The 26,895-nt window shown below is 41.9% G+C and overlaps 1 protein-coding gene across 2 annotated transcripts in view; it reads left to right on the forward strand.

Annotated features, from left to right (window-relative positions):
* The first annotated feature begins 4,046 nt into the window (after window positions 1–4,046).
* Window positions 4,047–26,895, forward strand: part of sh3bp5b (SH3-domain binding protein 5b (BTK-associated)) — a 33,964-nt gene continuing 11,115 nt past the window's right edge. The window contains exons 1-3 of one of the 2 annotated variants that reach the window (XM_076081306.1): window positions 4,051–4,589; window positions 6,818–6,880; window positions 13,201–13,329. In XM_076081306.1, the coding sequence (XP_075937421.1) occupies window positions 4,512–4,589; window positions 6,818–6,880; window positions 13,201–13,329 (270 nt within the window). In that variant the 5' untranslated portion in view covers window positions 4,051–4,511. Of the gene's footprint in view, window positions 4,590–6,817; window positions 6,881–13,200; window positions 13,330–26,895 lie in introns of both variants that reach the window. The other variant, XM_076081307.1, reaches the window with a different exon arrangement.

Here is a 26,895-nt window from a genome sequence, read left to right on the forward strand (position 1 = left end):
GAAGTGTTCCTTTATGTGTTGATGATGAATGTTTGTGATAAACTGAAGGATGAAGTGTTCCTTTATGTGTTGATGATGAATGTTTGTGATAAACTGAAGGATGAAGTGTTCCTTTGTGTGTTGATGATGAATGTTTGTGATAAACTGAAGGATGAAGTGTTCCTTTGTGTGTTGATGTTGAATGTTTGTGATAAACTGAAGGATGAAGTGTTCCTTCGTGTGTTGATGATGAATGTTTGTGATAAACTGAAGGATGAAGTGTTTCTTTATGTGTTGATGATGAATGTTTGTGATAAACTGAAGGATGAAGTGTTTCTTTATGTGTTGATGTTGAATGTTTGTGATAAACTGAAGGATGAAGTGTTCCTTTATGTGTTGATGTTGAATGTTTGTGATAAACTGAAGGATGAAGTGTTCCTTTATGTGTTGATGAATGTTTGTGATAAACTGAAGGATGAAGTGTTCCTTTATGTGTTGATGATGAATGTTTGTGATAAACTGAGGGATGAAGTGTTCCTTCGTGTGTTGTTGAATGTTTGTGATAAACTGAAGGATGAAGTGTTCCTTTATGTGTTGATGTTGAATGTTTGTGATAAACTGAAGGATGAAGTGTTCCTTTATTTGTTGATGTTGAATGTTTGTGATAAACTGAAGGATGAAGTGTTCCTTTGTGTGTTGATGATGAATGTTTGTGATAAACTGAAGGATGAAGTATTTCTTTGTGTGTTGATGATGAATGTTTGTGATAAACTGAAGGATGAAGTGTTCCTTTGTGTGTTGATGTTGAATGTTTGTGATAAACTGAAGGATGAAGTGTTCCTTTATGTGATGATGTTGAATGTTTGTGATAAACTGAAGGATGAAGTGTTTCTTTATGTGTTGATGATGAATGTTTGTGATAAACTGAAGGATGAAGTGTTCCTTTGTGTGTTGATGATGAATGTTTGTGATAAACTGAAGGATGAAGTGTTTCTTTATGTGTTGATGATGAATGTTTGTGATAAACTGAAGGGTGAAGTGTTCCTTTATGTGTTGATGATGAATGTTTGTGATAAACTGAAGGATGAAGTGTTCCTTTGTGTGTTGATGATGAATGTTTGTGATAAACTGAAGGATGAAGTGTTCCTTTATGTGTTGATGTTGAATGTTTGTGATAAACTGAAGGATGAAGTGTTCCTTTGTGTGTTGATGTTGAATGTTTGTGATAAACTGAAGGATGAAGTGTTCCTTTATGTGTTGATGATGAATGTTTGTGATAAACTGAAGGATGAAGTGTTTCTTTATGTGTTGATGATGAATGTTTGTGATAAACTGAAGGATGAAGTGTTCCTTTGTGTGTTGATGATGAATGTTTGTGATAAACTGAAGGATGAAGTGTTCCTTTGTGTGTTGATGTTGAATGTTTGTGATAAACTGAAGGATGAAGTGTTCCTTTATGTGTTGATGTTGAATGTTTGTGATAAACTGAAGGATGAAGTGTTCCTTCATGTGTTGATGTTGAATGTTTGTGATAAACTGAAGGATGAAGTGTTCCTTTATGTGTTGATGATGAATGTTTGTGATAAACTGAAGGATGAAGTGTTCCTTTGTGTGTTGTGAAAATCCTCCTACTTCTTAATCTAAATGAACTGTTTAAAAAGCCTCTTGGATCAGCTGGAAAAAGCATCGTCACAAAGCTGAAAACAGGCTGTTTTTAGAGATACGTGGTTCTCACAGGACAGAGACGCTACACACGTGATGATATTATAGAATATGATGCTTTAAACTAGACAACAGGATATAAAGGAGTTAACATGCAACATACACATTAATGCAGCTGGAATATTAATCAAGAAATAGTGAAGCACTGACCACTGGAACATTTTACTGCACTGTCAATACTTTTAGTCTAACTACATTTTGCTGATAATACTTAAATATGTATACTTTTGAAAGCAGGACTTTTACTTTGCTAGTTAAGTATTTCCACAGTGTGGTATTAGTATAAAAGTAAAGTATAAGTAAAGGTTGTGAATACTTCCTCCATTACTGCTTATTCTATCTTTTCCATTTTCATCTGGTTGGCATCTCTAGTGAGTTATTTTCATAAAGCTTGTGCATAAACACTGCATTTAAATATTTAATAGATGCCTGTGTCTAAACTGAATATCCACATTTAAAGTATGACTGTCTCCTTTCAAATGCTTACTCATTATCAAGTGTATTTCCCCTGTTGTTGATCGTATAAACATGGTGGGCGGTATGTGTGTTCTTACTTACCTGTAGGAGGGTCAAACATCTACTTGTTGGTGGGTGTCAGCGTTGGCCTGCTGTGCGTCATTCAGGTCGCTCTCAATGTCTTATTTTGGCAACAAGCTGGTGAGTATCAGCCCCCACCTTCCACATCACACCACAAACAACAAATACACTAGTAGAAGAACATTACAGATGTCAGGAAGTGAATCATCTGTCCAGCTAATGAAAAACAAAGGACAAAATGCACATATACTGTTTATATATATATATATATACTACTTTGTTTGTTTGTAGATTTCTCCTAAATTCACCAACAGTTACCGTTACATAATGCCTCAATTGCATATTAAAACATCACATTTCATAAAACTTGTAATACAATAAATACTCCTCTTAATGTGAGTAATGAAGTGGTGAAGTTTCATGGTGATATCTATGAGTTCATGTATTCACCTAAATGTAAATGTAATCTAAATGTCTGTAATGTAACTAAACGTCTCTTTAAAGGACGTTTCCTCTAAATGAGTTTGTTCTCAGACTCTGAGAACACATATTTAATAAGATGATACCTCATTTGCATATTTAAACAACATTGCAGGGGTCTAACAATAAAAACCCTATTAACTGTTCTGTAGTGTGTCTCTTTAGTGTCCATCCTCCATTCACTTCAATTGAAACTGATGAATTCAAGAATGTATTTTCTGTTTCGGTGCGATCTCCAGACGACCATAAGCAAACCACAAATGTGCAACACGTCACTTCAGCTGCAGCTCAGTGTTTCTCCTGCAAAGGTCTACCAGCAAGTAGCAAACTGAATCCTTCACATGTTTTATTCAAATGAAAATGAAGGCGCATAAGTCTTCATTCTGCTCCCACAGCATAACCCAAATCTATTTCCAATACATCAACGCCAATTAATCGTCCTATTTATCCTGATGACAGTAAACTAGTCCGTGAGCCAGGGGTTGTGACGAGCTTTAGGAGCAGCGAGAGGACACTGCAGTCTGTTTCTTCCCCCTTTAAAAAACAAACCAGAGTTTGACACTTCCTGTTATTCAGACAAATCACCAGCAGAACATGCTGAGGTGATGCTGGATGTCCTTCAGGTCAGCGGGCGTGTCGGGAGAAGTAAAGGTCCCACAAGATGAGACGTGTGTCAGCAGAGCTGCACCTCTGAATGACTGATTCTATATCTAAACTTATTAACATACAATATCGGTAACACAGTTTGCTCAAGTACATCTTCAGGGAATGAGGATGAAATCAAGAGAAGGCGTTTGGCTGGATATTCCTTTAGTTGATTGGCTGTGTCTCATTGTCTGATTGGTTGACGTTGTTAGTTCCCACCCAGAGATGTTTTGGGGGTTATGACCTGCTCTTTCCAGTTTCAGACATAAACTGTATACAAGAAGTGAACGTAGTCGTTGTGACGTCACTCATTGGTTTGTGGACTGATGTTATGAAGCCTCGAGTTTGGCGATTTTGCCGTCGCCATCTTGAATTACGGTCGTCGCCATCTTTGCTTTTTTGCAACCGATAAAACGGAAGTGACCATATTTGGACTGAGGAGGAGTGACGTAGAGACGCCGTATACGTCTCTGGTAGAGACCTGTCAATCACCGTGTAGCCCCGCCCTAAAGCATCCCCTGCTTTATGGTCTGTTTGACTCTAAATGGACCATAATGTACTAAATGAACATCATGCTGTATTGAAGAAGACTTGAAACTAGAGATTGAGACCATAAACTCATGTTTACAATGTTTACTGAGGTAATAAATCAAGAGAGAAGTAGAGTCATTTTCTCATAGACTTCTATACAACCAGAGGAGTCGCCCCCTGGTGGACATTAGGCATCGGCTTCACTCTGTAGCACCTGAGGTTGCCGCCTGGTTTCGCCACAACACGGCACTAATTACCTGTCATACCCTCTAGTCTGCAGACACTCACAAAGGGGGCGTTCCCGGTCTGAGGCAGAGCTGTGCACATTTGAGCACCGGGCTCAGTGTGGAGGGGAGCTGAGCGCGGAGACACGCTGCTGCTGCTCGGCACCACCGGTGGATACAAGCCGCGATGTTCCTCTTCGAGAAAAAAAACAAAATTTATTATTTAAAAATGAATTCATACAATCCGTGGACGTTGAAGTAAAAAAAATAAATAAATAACTCGTGAATCCGACGTCTGGTGCCCGGCCGGAGACAGAGGAGTCTGTGGTCTCTGTGCGCCCCGTTGTCACGTCTCTTTGTTCGGGTTCCTTACATCTGTCCTTCACCTCCAACATGGATCATTTAGAGAAGGAGCTCAGGTCGGATGACGAGGCGGAATACGACGACGAGGAAGTGGACCCCAGAATCCAGGTACCTGTCTGTGCATCCTTAGCATCGATTAGTGTTTGATATTTATATTTGTATTCTTTATGTGTCGACCCTGGTTGGTCGTAGTCCAGCCTTGTCTGTCTGCACACCGCTGCACCAGCACGATCTGCATATCCTCCATGTTTTTCTTGATTTAAATGTAAATGCTTTGATGTTTCAAATCAATCCCACCGATGCTGGTTATATTGATGCAGATGTGTTAGAAAGCAAATCCACTCCATGCTGAGTGATATTTAGAAGTCAAGATATCTTTATGTTCAACAATAACAGATGAGTAAAACAAAGTTACAACCTTTCAGTAAAGTACATATAATAATGAGGTTAAAATACGTAAACATGATACAAATGAATGAATCTGAAACATATACATATATGAAAAACACTCTTGTATAGAACCAGGTATTATGGATGAAGGACTGTGAACAGACTTATGATCAAAGGTTTTTAAAATATAAATGAAACTATAATGAATGATTCTCATTTTAAGCGTTTTTTGCTGGAAAATATCTTTATTAATCATTTGTTTAAAAAAAATGCAGATTAATTTTCTGTTCATCAACTAATTGATTAATTGACTAATTGTTTCTTTAAAAACAACAACCGGTTTCTAACAGTGCTGCAGCTAACAATGATATCGTTTTGACTATTTTCACAAATATTTAATTAACTATTTGATCTTCTTTAAGCCGAAGGGAACATCTTGACATCTTTTGTCCGACCAACCATCCAAAAACGCCAACAAATTATTTTTTACTAATTACCGGAAACAAAATTGAGAAGCTTGAGCTTGTGGTCGTTTGGTATCTTTGCTTTAAAAATGACTTAAATTAGGAATCGATTATGAAAATTGTTGCCAAATCTTTCAGCTTTAAAAATATGAAAACACGCTGTTATATCCAGAGGTCCTGGTGTGCTCACCGTTTTCATTAACTGTTCATTTATTGATACATTCTGTATCCGTTAATTAATTTCTGGCTTATGATCCCTTTCATCAAAGGTGTTTGTGCTCCTTCCTCACCGGTCACATTCGTCTGCCGGTGAAGGATGTTTTCCTCCCTTTGTGTTATTTGAATAATCTTTTTAGAGGCAAATTGATCCAATAACGATAACGACAAGTATCAAAAGCCCAAAGTGATGTCACCTCAACCGCAGTGACCAAACAAGGACTTAGTTTAAAGTGATTTTGAATAATTAGAACATTGTTGTTTTTATTGAAGTGACTGTTGGCCGGATTGGTGTCGAGGTGGATACTGAGCTCATTAAGCTGTCGTCCAGATGTGAACGTTGAATACAGCTGTTGAGCTCAGTATTTCCTCCCACAGCGACGCCTTTGGATTCATGTTACCTTTCATAGAAAACAAAGCCGATGGTTTCCTCACGGTGAGACACGGATTTAAAATGTGGTGAAAAGAGTATCGGAGAAGAAATCGTTCAGGTCTCGGAATCTGTACCAGGAGAGAGAATGTCCAACCAGTGCATCCCACAGACCGTAGAAGTGGACGTATAGTCGTGGCGACGTCACCCGTTGGTTTGTGGACCGATGTTTTGAAGCCTTCAGTTCGGTGATTTTGCCGTCGTCATCTTGGATTACGGTCGTCGCCATGTTGTTGTTGTTGTTTTCGCAACCAATGAACGAATTAGGACTGAGGAGGAGTGACGTAGAGACCTGTCAATCACCGTGTAGCCCCGCCCTAAAGCATCCCCTGCTTTATGGTCTGTTTGACTCTAAATGGACCATAATGTACTAAATGAACATCATGCTGTATTGAAGAAGACTTGAAACTAGAGATTGAGACCATAAACTCATGTTTACAATGTTTACTGAGGTAATAAATCAAGAGAGAAGTAGTCATTTTCTCATAGACTTCTATACAACCAGAGGAGTCGCCCCCTGGTGGACACTAGAGATAATGCAGGTTTTATTTGGCAGAACCGGAGTTTGCCGCCTAGTGCATCCTTTAAAACATGAATTGGGTTATTTGTTATTTAATATTAGACTAATTCACAGCTGGAGTTGTTTTCTTCTTGAAGAACATGGACTATTGTAAACACCAGACAGTTTAATGTGAATATTTTCTGTTAATTCTTCCTCTTGATTCAGTCCAGATGTTGCCGGGTGCCCCCTCTTATACATCCAGATGTTACATATTGCACCCCTCTCTCTCCTCCGTCTCTTTCTGTTGCTTCACCTCTCTGTGGTTCTCTTCCAGGGGGAGCTGGAGAAGCTCAACCAGTCCACCGACGACATCAACAGATGTGAGACGGAGCTGGAGGTCAGTCACGCACACGTTGGCATCGAATGTGTTGATGCAGGTTAACTTTGTGTTCGAGCAGTTTGACTGGTGGTGCATTAAATCACACGCACGGTTAAAAACATAAAATCTCACTGACATGATGTGTTACAGTAAACTCATTTGATCCCTTGTAGAGATTTTACCAACGACGTATTCAGATCACTTAGCGGTGATCAAGCAGGCAGAGTTCAGAGTCTGACTTCATAACTGATCTTTGAATGCCATTAAAACCCCATAAAGTCTGACGGCTTACTTTATGTGCCTCGGCAGTATTCTGTGAGTCTTTACGGAGGTAAAAGTCCAAAGTCGTGTCGTGTTTCTCCGATGTGCCTGGTGTCAGTCAGCTGAGAGGTCGTTGGTTCACAGGGCTTTGTTCTCGGTGACGGGTGCGTTTATCCGGTGAAAGAGGGACGAAATGGATCGTCGTTGACCTTTTACATGTTCTTTGTGATCAGGTTCCATCATGTCGAGCGTGCCCCGATGTTGCTTTAATTTGTGACTACTTGGGAAGAAACAAAATTATGGTTTGTGTTTGATAGCATAAACTCACAGATTCTGTTTAAATGTACGTAATCACATTTTGTTGGCTCAGAAAGAAGAAGCGGTTGTATTATCGTGGGCAACCTTGTCGTTGTGTTTCTGCTCTACACCGTGGTATTGAGTTTATCGAGACTCGTGTGACGTCACTGTTCCTGGTATCAACCGTTGTGTGTCTGGTATGTCATCGTCTGTTGGTCGGTCAACCTTCTTCTGTCCCTGTGGACGTCGGCCATGTGCCTGGTGTGTTCAACACTGCGCCCATTGTTAGAACCGATTGATTGATTTAAGTTTCTGCCTTTTCTTTATGACTCCACAAGCTACGGAGTCAAGTCAAGTTGTTTTCACGTCGCAACAAAGACGTCTGCTGTTCAGGGCTGTGACCTGCTACCGTCGGGGGGGGGGGGGGGGGGGGGGCTCATGACACACTACATCGTTCTTTATGTGTCAACAAAAAACTGTTTCTTTGACCAAACGAGTCATTTGAAAATGTCATTATACATTTTTTCTTTAGATGATTATTAAAAAAAATAAATGTAATAATTACAATGAGGAGTTTTCACTCGTTGCTAGACAAACGTATTAATTGAGAAAATTATCATTATATTTATTAATAATAAAATCAAATCATGCTGTTATGATAATATGGACATTAAATTACACAAAAGTACAAACCTGTCACAATATAGACCAGGACTGTCTAGTCCTTGATACGGCTTCTGGTTGAAGCTCAGCACAACGTGGACTGACTTGACTGAAAGTCAGCCTTTGTTCTTTGTCTTTGTCTTGATAGTTAACGTAAGACGGGTTTTGGGCTGTTGACGGATAAAATAAGAAACTTTATGACGTTTCGTTTGGCTCTGGGAACCCGTAAGAATCATAAAAATGTCTTCCTCTGCCTTTAGAGGACGCTAAAGGAGGATGGATATTTGTAATCTCAGGGCCTTGAATCCGGATATTCCTGTGAACGTCAGCACATGAACACGCAACGCGCTGAAATCCTTTTTCTGATTCCCTGCCAGGATTAATCTCGTCCTGCCAAAGCCGATCCACAATTCCCCCACTCGTGTCAGCCTAGTTTTATTTCCATGGGTGGAAATCTCCAGCAGCAGCAGCATTAGTGTGAGATCATCACTTAACCCAAAGAGACGTTTTGATTTCTCACTGCCGATGAGAGGAACAGGCAGAGCGACTGCAGCAGTAATGAGCCGAGTGTCCCGGTGATGCTCTTTCATAGCGGTGAGGCGAAGGATGCTAAATTTAGCGGATAACGACAAGTTCTAGACACAACGCCTAAGGGTGCTGACGCGCTGACGAGGCGAATCCGTCAGAGAGCGAGCGTCCGAGGCCGGAGACTCTGCACTGCATCGGTTTAATCCCAGAGACGGAGGACGGGAAGCATTCACTCTGTTGTTATGAGCTGTTTCTCCTTATTGTTAGCTGTAATGCATTTCACGTGTTATGGACGGTGAAGAAAGAAAGAAAAGAAAGAAACATTCCTTTATTAGTCCCACAGTGGGGAAATTATTCTCTGCATTTGACCCATCCCTGTGTATAGAGGGAGCAGTGGGCTGCCAATGACAGGCCGGGGAGCAGTGTCTTGCTCAGGGACACTTCGACACAGGGCACGGTGCAGCCGAGGATCGAACCGGTGACCTTTCAGTTGGCGGACAACCCTCTCTACCCAGTAAGCCACGGTGAAGCGTTGGGACAGTTTTTGAAATGAAACTATGACATTGAGGTTAAACTGACTTTTCGTCCCACAGAGCGTTGTTTCACTGGAAATCCGGCGTGTTGTGTCCCTGAGGTAGTTTGCATGTCTCAGCGTGTGCACACAATCCGGAGAAATAACAATTTAACTGGGGGGCTTTTATCTTGTAGAATTGTTAGGAAATGAAATGCATTTAATGGGTCCACAAGAGTAAGCGGCAAAAATAACAATAGACTTTTATTTTGAAGAATTCGTAGGAGATGAACTTTGTTTCTCCAACATTTTACAGCCGCTCTTTGACCGCAGGGCGGGACATGCTGGGAATCGAACCCGGGACGTTTCACGGCATCCTTTGAGCTAAATGCTGAATGTTCACCATCTTTGTTTCGTGTGCTAGCGGGCTAACTTCTGCTGATTGCTAACAAACAGAAAGCTGAGGCTGATGGGAATGTCATTAGATCTGCTGCTATAAACCAAAATGTTTCCCAAAATAAAAATGACAATTCTTCCTGAAGGGGACCGTGACTCTGAACCAAAATGCACAGGTCCGTCCTCATACAAAGGAATTCTTAGTCGAAGGAATTTAACAAACTAAATGTAACAGTGGCACAGATCTAGATCAGTAGAGGGGAATTAGTCAGAGCAGGGTTTAGTTGAAAGGAACTCTGTTTTGGATGGAAGCAGACAGAGCAGAGCAATCATCACAGAAATGTCAACATCAGGCGATATTCAGCAGCTTTAAGCCTCTTTGTGTGCAGGGCGACACCAACCCGATGGACTTTGGCCTATTTCAACAAATGTGCAACATGCAAGCTGCATCACATTTCCTCTTTCTCATTTTGACACCTTTCAAAACGAGTCAAAAAGAAACAAAATACTTGCGACTTGTGCAAGAGAATGCAAGAGCACTGAAGGTTTCTAACCGTCCTTCTCTGCTCCACAGACTCATTTATCTGTAAAACATGTCGAGCCACCACTTGCGATCAATGACTTTTCTGTAACGGGCCCCACACTGTTTATTTTAGTTTGTTTCTCTATTTTGTGGCCATTTCTCTGGTTACATTTTCTTGGTGATGCAGCCAGTCAGCTAGTAGCTACGTAGGAAGATGATGTCCCCATATTGATCCTGCTTTGACTGATAAAACCACATCATTCCTTGAATGTACGGCTTCGTGGTTTATGGGTCTATGATATGTTTTCTTTGACGGAAACGAACCCTCTTTGGATTTTGTGCTTTTTATCTCACAAGTAGCTTGTTTCCCGGACAGAGCGCTGATGAGCTTTCAAGCCACAAGTTCAGAGATTGTATCGGTCGGGAGGAGTTTGACCTCGTCTCAGTTATGACATGTCAACAGTTCACCTCATGGAACCTTTGACCCAGGAGGTCAAAAGGTCTGGAACTCCTCCCCAGTCTGGAGTCCTGAAGAAGCCTGTGGGACGACAAACCTTGTGGTTGTTTCCTTGAAGTGTTTAAAATGAGAGTGTCGGTAGCTGTTTGGGCTGAAACCTGCTGTTTGATGTGTAGTTATCTGGTGCCGGTTCTAATAAGGTTGTTTCGCAGCTGGACAGATGCAGCCTTTCATGTTAGGACAAACATCTTTTGTTATCGGTGTTAGGTTCATGGAACCTCTAGACTGTGTGGAAACCGCATGTAATCCAGCCTCTTACACAAAGAGAACCGGTTTCAATTATAAACAAAGCATTTAATACCTCTCATGCTAAAACAATTGCATAGTGGAGTACATCATTTACAGTTACACCGAATATGACCTGCTCACCCCAAAAGTCGTTACCACCCACCCAGTGGTACAGGAGCAAGAGGCCGGAATTTCTTTATCCCCCGCCTTACATAGTTCAAAAAACCTCCCATAATGTCCGTAGTTCCTATTGGCTAAATCCAGTTGGCTCCTCCTCCTCGCAGGACCCTCGCACGGGTATGACCTGTAATTGCCTGTCTAGAAATCTATCTGTCCCTTACTCCCAACATACTATTCTTTACAGTTTAAAACATTCAATGACTGTCTTTTATGGCTTAACACTTCTATGATAAACATACTATATAAAGATAAGGATTTGCAACTTTTGGCAAAAACCTTCACAAGTTTCACAAGCATAGAGCTAAAGGTGCTACAAATTCTACTAAGATACACTTCTAACTACAAATCACTTGTAACTACAAATTCTAAAACACTTCTACAATTATGAATCTTCTAATTATGTATTCCAAGACACTTCTAATTATGATTTCTTATTTATGAATCATTAAACACTTCTATTATAATTTCCTAAAACATAGTTCTAAACCCAAATTTCCTACAACTGCTACAAAACACACAAACACTTTTTTAAACCGATGGGAACGTTTGGGGACAGCGGGGTGGAACTTTATTTATTTTTTATTTTTTAACAGAGGGCCATTGGTTCAAGCGCGGTTGCTGCTAAAAACATCCTTCCCCCCCGATGTCCCTTGTGTAACTGACCCCGCTAAAGAAGATGGGAAGTTAAAGAGAGAATTTTCCGGTTTCTGACTTGTTTTTCCTCTTCTTGCTATTTTTGTTCGCCGCGATTAGACGACCGCGATGCGCTGAAATCATTCTGAGAATCTCCCCTCGACAAGGACAAGCGAACCAAACAAAGCTCTCTAAGACGTAACAAACTGTTTGCTTCGCGCGGACATTCATCTTTTACTGTTGACAGATTGGCTCTGATCTGTTTTTCAGTGTTTATTGAGACACTCAGAATAACACATGGTGTGAATGCTTTGACCAGATTAGATCAAGTTTAATGGTTACCAGCTAATGTTTCTTATCCCTTATTTAGACCTAGTGTTTGTGGTTTTATCTTGAAAGTCTGGGGTTTTAACATGCTCCAGTTCTGAGAAGTTGTGACTCCCGGCAGAGGCAGCAAGGTTTAATTTCATTGACTTTACAAGCTGCTAGTAAAGCGAAGTTCAAGGTTCAAGAGCTACGAGGCCCTGTCAGGAGATGTAACAAGTGTTCATTCAGAAGTGCAAAACAAGAAACCTGTTTAAAGGCTGGACAGGAGCATTTTCACTGGCAAGAGATGGATAAATAACATCTGATTTAATCAAACGCAGTCTAAAATGAATTACCGCCTCCTTTTAACTCAATGAAACTCTAATATTATTTTTTAACAAAGGGGGTGTTTGCATCCTAATTCAGGTGAAGACTTTATTCAGTGTTTGTATTGCAGACTTTAAGGGAATGACAGTATTCCCTATTTTGGTTCAGGCTAAAAAAAATCCCTTTGGTCTGGGTATTGTTTGAAAAAATGACGACACCAGTACCAATCTCAGTACCCTTAAAGTGATACTGATATCATTAGAGGACTTCATTTGATACCCGTCATGAATGGAAGCTAATTTCCGCAACACTGCACAGAGCTAACACCAGGCGGCAACCTCTGCTTCTAAAAAGTGAAGCCAATGCTTCATGTGTTAAAGCTGCATTCTCTCTAGTGTCCACCAGGGGGCGACTCCTCTGGTTGTATAGAAGTCTATGAGAAAATGACTCTACTTCTCTCTTGATTTATTACCTCAGTAAACATTGTAAACATGAGTTTATGGTCTCAGTCTCTAGTTTCAAGTCTTCTTCAATACAGCATGATGTTCATTTAGTACATTATGGTCCATTTAGAGTCAAACAGACGTCTCATTAAATCAAAGAACGGTTCCATTGATTGGCTGCGAGCAAAAACATACAAGTAGTCAACTTTTATTCTTTATTTTGTGCACAAAAAGGAACGATTGCAAGAATCGTTTGACTGGAGAAGTTTTGATACTACTTGGTCGATACCTTAAAGGTATAGAGCACCAATACCGAGCCCCAATTGATCCCTGCATAAAGAAAGCAGTGTGTGGTGGTACAGTGGACTGTGTGCTAGGAGTGAGCTACAGATATAGCTCAGGGTGCTCAGGTGTAGCAGAGGTTGTAAAAGTTCAGTTGAGTCCTCAAACATCCAGAAAGTTATGTTGGTATCCTTTTTACTTCTTCGCAGTGTTGACCTGAATTACCGTTTCTCTCTCTGTCAGGACGCGAGGCAGAAGTTCCGCTCGGTTCTGGTCGAGGCCACGGTGAAGCTGGACGAACTGGTGAAGAAGATCGGCAAGGCTGTGGAGGAGTCCAAGCCCTACTGGGAGGCCCGCAGGTTGGCCAGACAGGTCGGTGGACAATGCACGAAGGGGGGGGGGGGGGTAGAATCATTCAGAACCGTTTGATCTCAAGAAGGGTCTCTGGGTCCACTCGGTTCTGAGGGACCAGGTCCAAATGATACCCTGTATACCTGGTCTAATTGGGTCTTTTTCTACTGCTACAGATCTTTGGTCTGTGTGTCAACATGTCTGATGGATCCAAGTGCCCCAGGGTCATTTCACTGCGGGATGAATACAATATTTTAGGAAATCAGAAACTATATAACCGTTCTTACCGAATAACAAGCAGCTGCTAGTTGATAGAGTCAGGTCTGTAATCTGAACGCTGACAATTAAAAAAACACAGCGTTTGATCATTTTTCTCATCAAAGCTGTTTTGCTAGTGTATATTTATTTATTTATTTATTTATTTATTTCTCTCATACACCGGCTGCTAATTGCATATTCAGAATGTTTAGCTGTGCATGGCCTGGTTGTACGGTCTTATTTATTTAAATAGTTTTACCAGGTAAAAAGTTGAGACTTGATTCATTTAGCATGGTTCGATCTCCACTACTCCTAGATGACATCTGTCCAGCTTCTAGACGACGTGTGTCGAGGAGGAAGGAGAATTTTCATGCGTAAACTTTCAGTCTTGTTGATCATTCAAATGCAGAAATTGGTGACGAGCGTGCAACTTCACAATCATTTCAGACCACAATCTCAGTTCCCTTTTCAGCTTCACCTCTGTGTGTGCGTGCGTGTGTGAGAGAATAAAGAGCCACCTGCCCGTCTCGATAAGCGCCCACACAGCTGTAGGAGCTCAGTCAGGAAGCACGAGGACGGATTGAGACTCTAAAATGCTTCATTATGTAGTTCTCCCCCCCCCCCCCCCCCATCTTTAGACGTTGGCTCCTATCTCAATCGACAGCATTCAGGGTTTTTTTACGAGGGGATTAATAATCTCTATAAATATGAGGGGTAATTTGTTCCTCAGCGTGTTGAAATTGGGGTGATGATGAGAGTTCCTGTGAAGTGACACTGCAGTTACACTTCTGCTTTTTCAGCTGCATGTCCTTTTCAAAAGAAATCTATTTAAACAAAGTTCTTTGATGCTTCTGCTACTATTACTATGATTTAAGGATCACATGGAAATGTGAGATAATGGAGAATATAAAACTCCTTGAGGACGTCACATGAGCGTAAATATCCCGAGCAGAGAGTCTCCGGTTTGATTCCCGGCTGGCCGGATTGTTTGCTGCATGTCATTCCTCAACTGTCTTTCCCCACATGTCCCGTCTCTCTCCACTATCACTATCACATAAAGGCATAAAATATCAATTCAGACTCTTAAAGATTGAAATGTACTGTTCTGCTGGTTTTTGGCTTTTACCCGGACATCTTTGTGTTAATTCAGTTTTGTTGATCATTTTATCCAAATCCATTTTTGTAGCTTTGTTTATTTTTTGAGTTGCTATGAAGATTTGAATCGATGTCATGTTGGCATGAATTGTTTTGGTTGAGGCACCAAGGCTGAAAAAGACAACCATTAATTCATCCCTCCTTCATTTATGTCAAACCTTTTTCACAAAAGAAATGCTGCTTCACAATTCAGACGCGTCTACAAACGAACTGCGAACTAAGATATAAATGAGCGACACGGTCGGCTAACTTCAGTGTTCGTCTGTTAGAATAAAATAAGGAAGAGTCGTCCGCTGTGGTTGTGGCGCACCGAGCCTCTCGATTGCGGGAACTGAGCTGAGGACGTGCAGCATGTGATCGTTATAGTTCCTTCCACCTGTCGGCTCACCTGCTGGCCTCATTTTATTTCTGTCTCCTCTTGATGTTTACTTTCACTTCTCAAGCTCGTATCTGCTTCACTTCCACTTTAAAATATGCTGCACGCTGTTGGTTTGCACCGCCCGGAGAGCAGAAAGACAGTTTTTATTAAGGGTGGTGTTTTTATTCTGTGTCCCTGGAAAGGTCACTTATCTGTTAGGGGAAGTGCAGAGATATGTTAACGCGTTGGGACATGGTTGTCAGTTATACTGCACCATCCCTTTCTGCATGACCACACAGACTAATTCAACTCGACATCCGTCTGACAAATAAACTCAGTTAAAGTTTAGGAGAAGAGTTTAGCCGGTGACCCACTTTTTGCTCTCTTTGCTCAGTTAGACTGTTGGAGAGTCCTGGAACTTGAATGAACAACACAAGTAAAGTAGCCGTTGTGTTGTGACGCGTCCTCTTGCGGTCAACCTTCAGTCTGACGAGGGCATCGATTTCCAGCCCAAAACCACCTGGTGTCCGACTCCACCGGGTCCAGGCCGGGTCCAGTCCTACTTTACCTAAACCGTCGTCGGTCTTGATCAGTTCGGATCAGTTATTCGTCAATATGGAAGAAGTAGTGAAGAGGTCATTTGCATTGGGAGAACTTTGTCCTCACAGTAACATATGGAACAACTTTGGATGAGAACATTTCTGTGTTTTGTAAATCGTGGGCAGTGTGATAATGCTTTGGTTTGACAGTTAAAGGATGGAGAGTTTAAGTTCCAACAATGGTGTGAGGGTTATTGGATTAAAGTTCTGAACGACTAGAAGGACATTTTGTTTTATTTAATCGTTAATAGGTTGGTGTGTGGAGTGTATACAACCTCTACTGCAGTGTGTACCTTGAGTTACATTCGATGAACAAAATCGTCTGAATCTGGCTAATCTGTTGCCGCAATCTAATTACATCCAACAAAACATCCTGCTGGTATATTTTTGTAAACTTAATCTCTTATTTCTCCTGTTTACCGTGAGACTTTCACAACAAAGACAAAAGATTGATAGTTGCCATCAAAACCACAAACCTTTTACCAACGTCGTCCATCGTGTTGTTTTTAGCGCAGTGATGGCGAAGACGGTATCGGATTCTCCATATGCACAACCACAGCAGTAACAATGATTCTACCTGGACATGTTTGTAGTCAAAGCATCTTCCGTTTATCTCCCACATCCAGCTTCTCTATCCTCACCATCGCTGAATCCACTGGCCTATTTAAATCATTTCCATCTGGTGTATTTATCTGTTCTTGCGCTCCAAACGCCCCTCAGGCCACGTTTAGCCTTTGTTCTGCTTCATATCAACTGAGAGGGATAAACGTCATGTTCTGGTAAGCCGGCCTTGTTCTGCTCTCCAATCTTTCCATCGTTCGTCTCTCTCTGTCTTTCCCCCCCAATACTTACTGTCTTAGTCTTTGTCTGTCTCTCTCTGATGGCTACAGACTACAGTGCAGGTTTTTTTTATTCGATCTCTGCAGTAATTCTGTGGGCTAGTCCAGCACCCAAGCCTTTAAAGCCAAGGCTTAATTTGAAAGAAAGTCTGGGAAAGAACGTTCTGGATGCTTCAGCTATTGTTTATCATCTTTCGATAAATCATTTTGTCCGTAAAATGCTCGAACGATGGAGGTCATTTCTACAAATGTATTGGTTTGTCCGACGAACAGTCCAAATACCACAAACATACAATTTAAGATTCTAAGAATACGCAGGAAATCGTCACTTGTCAGAAGGGGGAACCAGCGTTTGACATTTTTGCTTCATAAACTGCTGAGCAAATTACCTTTTACAGTTTAGCCAATATCCAAAGATACTAAGCCCTGATTACAGCAAAAATGCAAAACCCATAATGTTTTTGGCATCTTAATCCCATTGCAAGAGCGGAGCAAGCAGCTTGGTGGTTTTAGAGACTTGAGACTCCCCCACATTGTTTGTTTTTAAAGTAACCATCCTGTTGTCTTGTCCTCTGGCAAACTCTGTTGATGGTTTGTCGGTCCACCACTTTGGTTTCGAGTGAAAGATGTCCACTTCGAAGTGGATTGCCATGAACTCGGTTCAGATAGTCGTGGTCCCCAGAGGATGAAGCCTGCCGACTCCGATGATCCATATAATTCCCTCATTAGATCAAAAATTGTCCAATACTTTGAATACCTTCAAAACTAATGACGTTCTTCTTAACGTACTATTAGTGACAATAGTGATCCCCTATACTGTGTGTGCAGGTATCCCTGTATTTGTGTGAAGGATACTTGTCTTTTTAGATCAGATTTAGAGGACGGAGCAGATTGTATTACAGCAGATAGACAGCGGGCTCATACTGGCAGAGCTTCAGTTATCTGTCCGTCTTGTTTTCCTTGTCGTTCATATCTAATCCATCTCTAAACGAGCCGCTGCCCCCTCAGGGCATTCAGATCTTTAACAAGACGGCGCTGGAGCTATTTGTAGGGAATACTTCTAGTTTATGCTGTGATACAGATTTAGTTTGTTCTGAACAGATGGTGAAAAAGGCTGTTGGAACTGATCATTGAAACAAAACCCGTTGTTAGTCGGAGGCTGTGGGTGTCTAATGCTTATAATAAAGCTGTTTTTGAGAAACTTGTAAATGGCCCCCGACACAATCGGGCAGAACTCCACACAAACCGCCTTCATGTCTTTCACTTTAATTATTCAGCAGCTAAAAATATCTCAAAGTAAAGACCCACTGAGTCTCTTTGTCAGAGTCTCCGTACAGTGTTGGACGCAGATCACCGCCCAATGTTTGGCTTCAGCAGCAGAGGTTTGGCTTTGTGATTGGTGTATTCATTTTCATCTTGCTTTGTTATTGACAGTTGGATCTGTTTTCTTTCTTTGTCTTGTTTTCCTCTGAACTCTTGTTCTATTATTTGATCCTTTCCTTGATTCTGAATGTTCATCTTTATTTCTTAGTACATATGAAGCTTTTTCTTCCTTATTTCTACTCTTTGCGTCTTTACCTCCCATTTTGTTTTCACCTTTGCCTTTTTACTTTTATCTGTTTCACCCATAAACCTTTACTTTCCTTTCCTTTGTTTCCTAACCCTCTTGGAACAACTCCTTGCTGCCTTCATCTTTTATGAAATATTCTATTATCTATACATTTGTTCTTCCTTCATTTCTTCCCTTTATTCCTTCCCACCTCCCTTCTCCCACTCTTTACTCTCTCATTGCTTTCCTCCATTTCTACACTTTCAATCTCCGCTCAGTTTTGTCCTCACAGTATGCAGACGGTATTTACCTTGACTCACTGGTTTCAGAAAGGTCCTTCTCTTTCTCTCCGTGCTCCCTCCATCGCTCTCCCGCTCAGTCTGATAAGAAACGCATTATTTGCGATTGCAGATAAGCAGCGGGCAGCGCCCAGGGAGCGGCGTCGGCGGTGGGTGGGGACTCCATCTGACCGTGTCTCAAGGTAGAAGATAAAATACAGACCTATAACTCCGAGAGCGTCGGATAATCACATTTGCATATCGGGCATCTCTCTGGCAGCTAATGATTCATGAGTGAGTCATTATGCAGGACTACAGTAAGGGTTTCCCTGTTTAGCTCCACTACGGCCTTGAAAGATCATTGGAAGTTTGGGAATTTTAGAACGAAAGGAGACTCATTTTTCCGTCCTTGAAAGTACCTTAAATCCAGTCGAGCTGTACAAAGTAGTTCAGAGCTTCAATCATAATGTTGACGTTTGAATTCCAAAATCAGTACTTGTGCTCAGTTGCAGATAAAGATCAGGCTACACTGATATTATTAGTATCATACTATTTGTAGAATTAGATCGCAGTGCCGGATTGTTTCTGACTCGCTTGATCCAAACATTTCCATTTTGTAGTTCAAAAAATAGTCCGAAAGTCAAAATTCATTGAAAATCAAAAGATGTAATCTTTTACAAAATTCACAACTCTATTCAGCCACCGTGGAGAGATCAATGTGTAGTATCTGTGTAGGTTTCAAGGAGTTTAACATCAGTAGACTATTCTGGATGTGGGTGATATCAACATATTGACCCAAGGAAACATTGAACAGTTGACCAAGGGAAGAAAAATCTTTGCTAAGAAAAGACACTCCTATTTGAAAGGTTCCTAAATGAGTCATAATGAGGATATTGAGCTGGGGAACATAAATACGCTCCCGGTCACTGTACACTGGAGTTGGGCTCCTGTATTAACGGGACAGTTGAGCAGCAATCTAACGGCACCATAAATTACATTTATATAAGATATAAAATCTATTTTTCCCCCCTTTCTTTGTGCTGACGTCGTATTATATGCCATCAGACATTTGAAGCTGTATTCAAAAACCAATAAAAGACATTCAGCACAGCCCTAGATTCTATAAATCGATACACAAAAGCGCTGTTTACATTTCCTTCACCTCTGAGGGAATCCAGTGAGTATGTTTAGGGCTGAAATGCTGCGGTCATAACTGCTCGTTTGTGAGCAGATATTCTTTAGCTCAAGGACACTTTAAAAGTTGCATGAATCAAACCCGTGAGCTTCCTGTAAAGGAAACAGCATCTTCTATTCCTGTTGGATCTCCCTGCTGAAGCTTTGTCAGGTGATCCAAAGAATAAAAAAAGAAGAGACGCACTCTCTGATGACCTGAGTTGAGGAAGTGGGTCAGGTGACGAGGCTGAAAAGTTTTGCTTAAGTGCACATCGCTTGAAAGACGCACGTTTTTAAGTGCCGACTCCGGAGGGACGGAGTTAAACCTTCAGCGGGAGTTTTATTTTTTTAAGGTGATGAAATATTCATCGTGGCTCGCTCTTCATTCCACCTCATCTCCCAGAGACTCGAGGCTGGAGATGTAAATAAGGAAGTCAGGATACGTGAGCGTTTTCCTTTTGTGTTTCCATCTCACGGACAATACAGGAACTCAAATTCTCCAGCGTTTCTATTTACATGTTTGTAGCATGTTAAAGAGTCACAAACATTGAAAGGCTTTCCTTGGATCCAGTTTGTGAAAAAGGGGGTTTATTCTGCTGTTTATAGATGAATTCTGAATTGTTTTTATATTTTGTTTTTATATTTTGTAGCTGAATCACTTTGCTGGTTATTCTGTTGAGTAAGAGGGTCTTATGATTGAGCAGAGCAGCAGTGAACACTCCGAGTACTACTGGTTTTTGTATCATGATGGTGCGCTGAAGTGAGAGTGGATGACTCAATCATCAACGTGTCGGCTTGCAGAAGCTGATTTAAAGCGGCCGCCCACTCAACCGGCAGCAGCACACAGTGAGTCTGCAGATTAGCTGAAGCCTGCTGAGAGGGAGGGAGAGAGGGAGGGAGGGAGGGAGAGATGGAGGGAGGGAGAGATGGAGTTTGAAAGGCAGATTGAGTTCAGATCCGAATGCACATGGTTTGGACGGGGGATGAAGCTGCCGTGGAGTAAATTTGCAGATGGATTTTTAAGAGATTTCTTGTCATACTTTTGATGCGAAGATTCAAGACGAAGTGCACGTACATATAATCATCGTCTTCATGCGTTTCAGACCGAGACAATGTGACCCAATAAACATTGTGACCCTGGTACACTAGAGACCTGTCAATCACCGTGTAGCCCCGCTCTAAAGCATCCCCTGCTTTATGGTCTGTTTGACTCTAAATGGACCATAATTTACTAAATGAACATCATGCTGTATTGAAGAAGACTTGAAACTAGAGATTGAGACCATAAACTCATGTTTACAATGTTTACTGAGGTAATAAATCAAGAGAGAAGTAGAGTCATTTTCTCATAGACTTCTATAACAAAAAAGCCATACACTAAGCATATAAAAGACCACAGATGTGCACATTTTGGGTGCATTTTAGCATCAGAATGACCTACATTAAGGAGAGCAGCGTTTGCACCATAATGAACATACAACCCAAACTAGAGCAGAGAGGATGGTACACTGCAATAATATAAATGGGGTCATAACACCTTGTGAAAAATGTGAGCTCTTTTGGTTGATATCACCTCCCGCTTGTTGTCCTCAGATGTTAGATTCGAGTCTGTACGTGACCGTGACTGTGGCCCGAGTTTAGACAGATGTCGGGGGGGATTAGTCGGGAGAAGGGGGGAGGGGAGGGAAGGGGGGGAGGAAACAATGAGCAAATCGGGGCCGTTGAGAAGATGCTACGCTAGATTTTGATTTGACAGCAGCTGGAATAGGAAGCTGTGAGTGTGAAGGATGGAGGGAGAGAGAGCCAACGTGCTTCACTTAACAGATGCGTTTGTTTTAAGTCTGTTTCCATGGTGAATGCCACAACCCTGTGTATTCTCCCATCAGACAGATGGGACTATGGGGGAGTGGAGGGGTGAGGTTGGGGGAGGCAGGGTGCTCAACTGATGAGGAGATAGGGTGAGGTTTAGATGTCACAATTTCACCCGCGTCTCTCTAGATTTTCCTCTGTCTCTCTCTCTCTGTTTATCTCCCTCCCTCCCGGTTTTTGGCAGGCAGCCCTCGTCACATCAGACATTAGCCACAGTGAACGCTGCTGATGGGTGGAGTGAGATGGATGGATGGATGGACGGGATGATGGAGGGGATTTGGAGGGTTAGCCTTCAGAGGCAGCCTCTGCAAAGTCAGAGCCATCTGGTTTGGCTTCGACCACCTGGGACGCTGTGTGTTTGTTGTGATGCCGCTGGTCGGTCAGTTGTTGCATAACAGCTCTTGCAGGAACGTCATTGGTGCAGCTCTGACAGTGTTTTTTTTTAACTTTTGACTGTGACTCAATGAGAGCTTGTTGAGTAACGCTCCTTAGATGCACTTCTTCTGTTTATGGACCAAATATGGTGTCACCCATGTCAACTATTGGACACCTCCCTTGCCTCTCTGCCATTTTGGATCAGGCGGTAACCTCCGGTTCTGCAGAATGAAGCCGATGCTTCATGTGTTAAAACTTGCATTCTCTCTCGTGTCCACCAGGGGGCGACTCCTCTGGTTGTATAGAAGTCTATGAGAAAATGACTCTACTTCTCTCTTGATTTATTACCTCAGTAAACATTGTAAACATGAGTTTATGGTCTCAATCTCTAGTTTCAAGTCTTCTTCAATACAGCATGATGTTCATTTAGTACATTATGGTCCATTTAGAGTCAAACAGACCATAAAGCAGGGGATGCTTTAGGGCGGGGCTTACTGTGATTGACAGCTCTTTCAAAGCCATATATACGACGTCTCTACGTTACTCCTCCGCATTCCAAATATGGTAAATTCCGTTCATTGGTTGCCAATGAACAACATGGCGACAGCCGTAATCCAAGATGGTCCACAAACCTTTTGACCTCCAAACCTTTTACGAATTGTAGGTTTCGAACTTTTCTCTCTATAGCTTTATAACTCTTTCAGTCACTTCAGATGTGAACAAACAAAAAAGCTCTTCCTGGGAGAGAATAGCTGAAAATGTGTGCAGTCATCCCCACATTTGGACGATTATTGCATTCATGATGGCCGACTTTTCACTTCACGTGTTCAGGCAACGAACCAGTTCTTTTCTAGCATAACCCGACCCCTGCAGTTCACACATGCAGACACAAAGCAGTTGGTGTTCTCTCTGGCCGTCGTTACCTTTCATTCATTTTAATGCTGATTTTGTCATCGGATGCTCCAGATCAAGAGCTCAGCTGTGTCCTCACTTCAAACCAGTGATCGAAGGAGCCACTGTAAAACGATGGATGAATGGACAAATTGAATTTGCTACGAATTCTTCACAATAAAAGCCCCTCTTTATTTTTTTACTGCTCACTCTTTCTCTCTGCAGTAATCGTAGACTTGTTGTATTGAAGAATAGCCGCTTAACTTGGTGATAAACACATTTTCTTGTACATTTTTCACAATAAAAGTTAATTTTCTTTATTCAAAAGCTTTTATTCTGAAGCAGCAACAATTGTAAATGTTGTGTTTTCATCAGCAGTAACTTAACGGGACTCCAGCTCTTCTCTTCCCTTTGCTCTCCTCGGGAGAGGAAGATGATGGAGACCTGCCTTCGATAAATTGTCCCTGGATTTTGCCCACATGTTGTCCACACGTCTCTGAGACCTGAACTCGATGTGGGCCAGACTACCTCGGCTTGTGGTCCGGCTGATCGGATCCCAATGCGAGCAAGATCCGACCTGACGACAAAAATGATGAAAAGACAAGTGTAACCACGGCCTTTGAGAAGTGAAACTGTCTCTGTGTGAGACCTGCTAATGTAAATAAGCAGCTTTGTTTGCCATCTTTAAAGAATCCAGCACCATAAACTAAACCGTTATAATGTTTCCTCTGAACTCAGCAGTCCTACTTCAAAGCCTGGACCTATCTGGGTTAATTCCTCTATTGAAGACCGTGAAGCGGACTTCAGAGGCTGCCTCCTCCGCCGTTGGAAGTAATGTTTGGTTCGTTCACCCCCGAGGCTCTCAGATTATCTAGGCCGGCCGGTCTCGTTCGCCTCCCTCCTGGAAAAAGCAGCGATTTGAAATGTGGTTTTGTACGAGGAAGGCTGCGTGTTAGTGGGTCACGCAGGGACAGAAAGGACTTGCAAATTCAACAGTGTACATGGCCGAGCACTTCAGGCTGAAGCGAGTCTCGTCGCCATCGTCTCGGGTGTCTTTTTATGATCCTAAAGGCCCCGTTTCCCCACAACGTCTTTCTCCAACAGCTCTGACTGATGGTGGCACTTACTGACTGTCCTCTCTGTCTGTCCTCCCATCTGTCTCCCTTTTGTCTCCCGCTCTCGTGGGGTTCGACCGATAAAAGGCTTCGAAAGCCATTATGAGTGTTTTACTGACGCCACAGATCATTTATATTCAGTTTGTTATAGAGATTATATTCTGCTGTGCATGCGTTCTACTTGTTTCTGTATGGAGTTGTAAATATTTGAGTAGTGAGTAGTAATAGTGAACTTCTAAGGCAACAGACGTATATTTTCTTGTTGAGTCTTCAACATTTTACTTCACAGGACATTTGGAACCTGTTTTACCTGTTTATTTGGTAGTTTTTAATGCCACAATAATCCCACATTACTTTACATTAAGGTAATTCTAATGAGTTTCACACATTTAACATGGAGGGTAAAACAGAGTACTGGTGTGTAATTGGTGCTCAGTAGTAGCAGAGTTGAGGTAAAAGGAGAGAAAAGGTCTGATTGGTGCATCTGTAATCTTTTGAATCCACGGGCTGGTTGTTAAATATATATAGTCTGACTTTAGGAGCCGTTTTAGGATCAGGTAGCTGTTTCCCATTATTTAGTTTCATCAACTTGGTGAATAGTTTTTGTGATCCTTTTTAAATTACGTGATGACACCTGAAGGCGTATAAATCAATCAATCAATAAAAATAAAGAAATATCATAATACTAACAGCGGCACTTAAATACCTTTAAAACAAAGATGAATATAGGAATGAGCAACAAGAACAACCTGGTGAATAATCAGTAGTTAAGTAGGCATGATTATCGTAACATTTACATTATTTATCATTTTTATTGATATTTAATGATCTGAGTTGATTTGCCTGCTGGTGAAGATGTGATTTGATTTGTTTTTGTCTTAAATGTCGTTCTGAATGGATTTAGTGAACAAGAATTCGGACAAATATTTAATTTGATCCCCTTGTGATATTAATCTTCTCCCAATGATGCTGAAATAAAGAACATTCTGAAATATTTTGGCAGGATTTGTTTTTGTTAATAATCGATGAGTAGCGTGGATTTCAGGATTGATAATATGTCCACTCGCTCTTTCTTTTCCTCCTCCGTTCTTCTCTTTCAGTGAATACGTTAACAAAGCCTGTTTTCTTTGTTTTAAGGCTTCTTGAATAATTGCCTGTAAAGGACAAATTGCCTTTTTCCTCCCGGAGATGGAGAAGGAAGCTCGGCTCCGTGCGTCTGAAGCTCTGCGTTACTCAACACGTCGCCTTCTCTCTGGAGGATCGGCCGTCTGAAAATATCATGGGCTGCGTGCAGAGCGATTAAAATATGAAGCAAACGAGAGGAAGAAAGAGAGATGATGATGCAGAGATGGAAAGAGAGAGAGGGAGACGTAGAGGGAGAGATTAGGGAGGGAAAGAGATGGAAAAGAGGCAGAAAGGGATTAAGTGGGATGCAGAAAGCGACGGATGAAGCAGGAAAAGAGAGAAACTAACGACTTAAGAGGAGAGAGAATGTGAGATGGCAGAGTGAAGGGGATGGATGGAAGGAGACGGGTGGAGAGTGCCGAGAAGAGAGAAACTAGATGGAGAAATAGGCCGAAAAACAGTTTGCTGGAGGGAAGATGGACAGAGAGGAGGAAAGGAAGGCAGGTAGTCGCCACCACAGCCTCATCACGTCCAGCGTAGACATGGTGGCAGAGGGAGCGTGGGGCTGTCACCGTCATTAAAGGGGCTCTTTGCCATCTTTAATGTCCAATCGGTGTTGATGGTAGTTGTAGTCAGTTGAAGCTTTATATGTTGACCCAGAAACCTGCTGCTCGTCGAGCTGCGCACGCAGCGCCAACATGTACCAGGATGCATTGCGGCTGTGCCGTGTGCTAATGTAGCCGCAGCCTCGGCCTCTCTCCGCTGCGTCTTCGACCGTAAACTCGGACACGGATGACTGCGTCTGCAAATCAAAGTGTAAAATGTACCCTTTGTCCTCTGCACTAATATTTTGCCGTTTTCACTGTTTGCGGTGCAAACGAGGGGAACAAGGAAGTTGTGTTCCGAGCTACTCGGAGAAATCCTGAAACATAACTGCTGAGCTGCATCTAGACACAAAGCGATGAAGCACACAGTTTGAGAAGAAAATGCGTCGACTCTTGTTGCTCAAGGACACTTTGCGAGGAGGTCAGGGAGACGTTGGTCGACAAGTTGGAATAAAAAAGAAAAACATTGCTTTCTGCACCAAACGCTGCTGTGACGAAGGCCCAGCAGGGAGGACAGTGACACATTACTGTAGTAACACGTGGCTCCCTGTAGCGTCCAGTCAGCATGAGCATTCATGCAGCGTGGAATACAAAGACCAACACATGACGGCAACAAGGCGGCGGCTGTGCGCGTCTGGCGCCGCTGGCATGTTGATGACCGTCGATAATGACATTACTGAGGAGCGTGTGGTGATGTCAGAGCGGCTGCAGAGAGAGCTGCTGGAAGACTGGATTCTGGATGTGTGGACTGAAACCTGCACGTTTATTCAGTTAGTGTGGCAGTGGAATCCGTTCAGGTCGAGAGGTTCCCACAGAGAAACAGTTGGGAGTGAATCAGGGATGCAGAACATGTACGTCAGCATTTTAAAAGGCAAACTCTTACACACTGATATTCACTGTTCAGCTTTACACACTTACACAAAAATGCAAAATAATCGGCTGTGAAAGTCTTTAATCAAAACTATCAAACTATCAACTATCAAAACTACTATGATGGAAATTAGTGACGGTTCCAACATGTTTACAATAAAAGGTTTGAATGGAGTCCTCCATGTAGAGGACCAGCTACCAGGTCCTGTTGACCCAGAGCAGCTTCTGTCAGTCTGTCAGTCTGTCAGAGGTAAACTGCCTAACATAATATGAGATATTTTATTGGGTTTCCTTTTATAGAAATGAGTGAATGTGAGCTCCCTCATTCAAACAATCACAGTGTATATATCTTGGGCTTTTATTGTGAAAGGTAAGAGAAGGAGCGGATGTGGTCTGAGCTGCCTTTGTCAAGGTGGAAAGGAGTAATAAAGTGTTGTTGTACTTTATAGTGTACGTTTTGAATATGTTCGTTTTGCACGTGATTGGTTGATGCTTTTATTCGCAGAGCGAAGATTGACCTCAGAAAAA

The sequence above is a fragment of the Anarhichas minor genome, unplaced genomic scaffold, assembly GCF_050575085.1.
Source record: "Anarhichas minor isolate MPS153535 unplaced genomic scaffold, ASM5057508v1 ptg000079l, whole genome shotgun sequence".
Taxonomy (NCBI): Eukaryota; Metazoa; Chordata; class Actinopteri; order Perciformes; family Anarhichadidae; genus Anarhichas; species Anarhichas minor.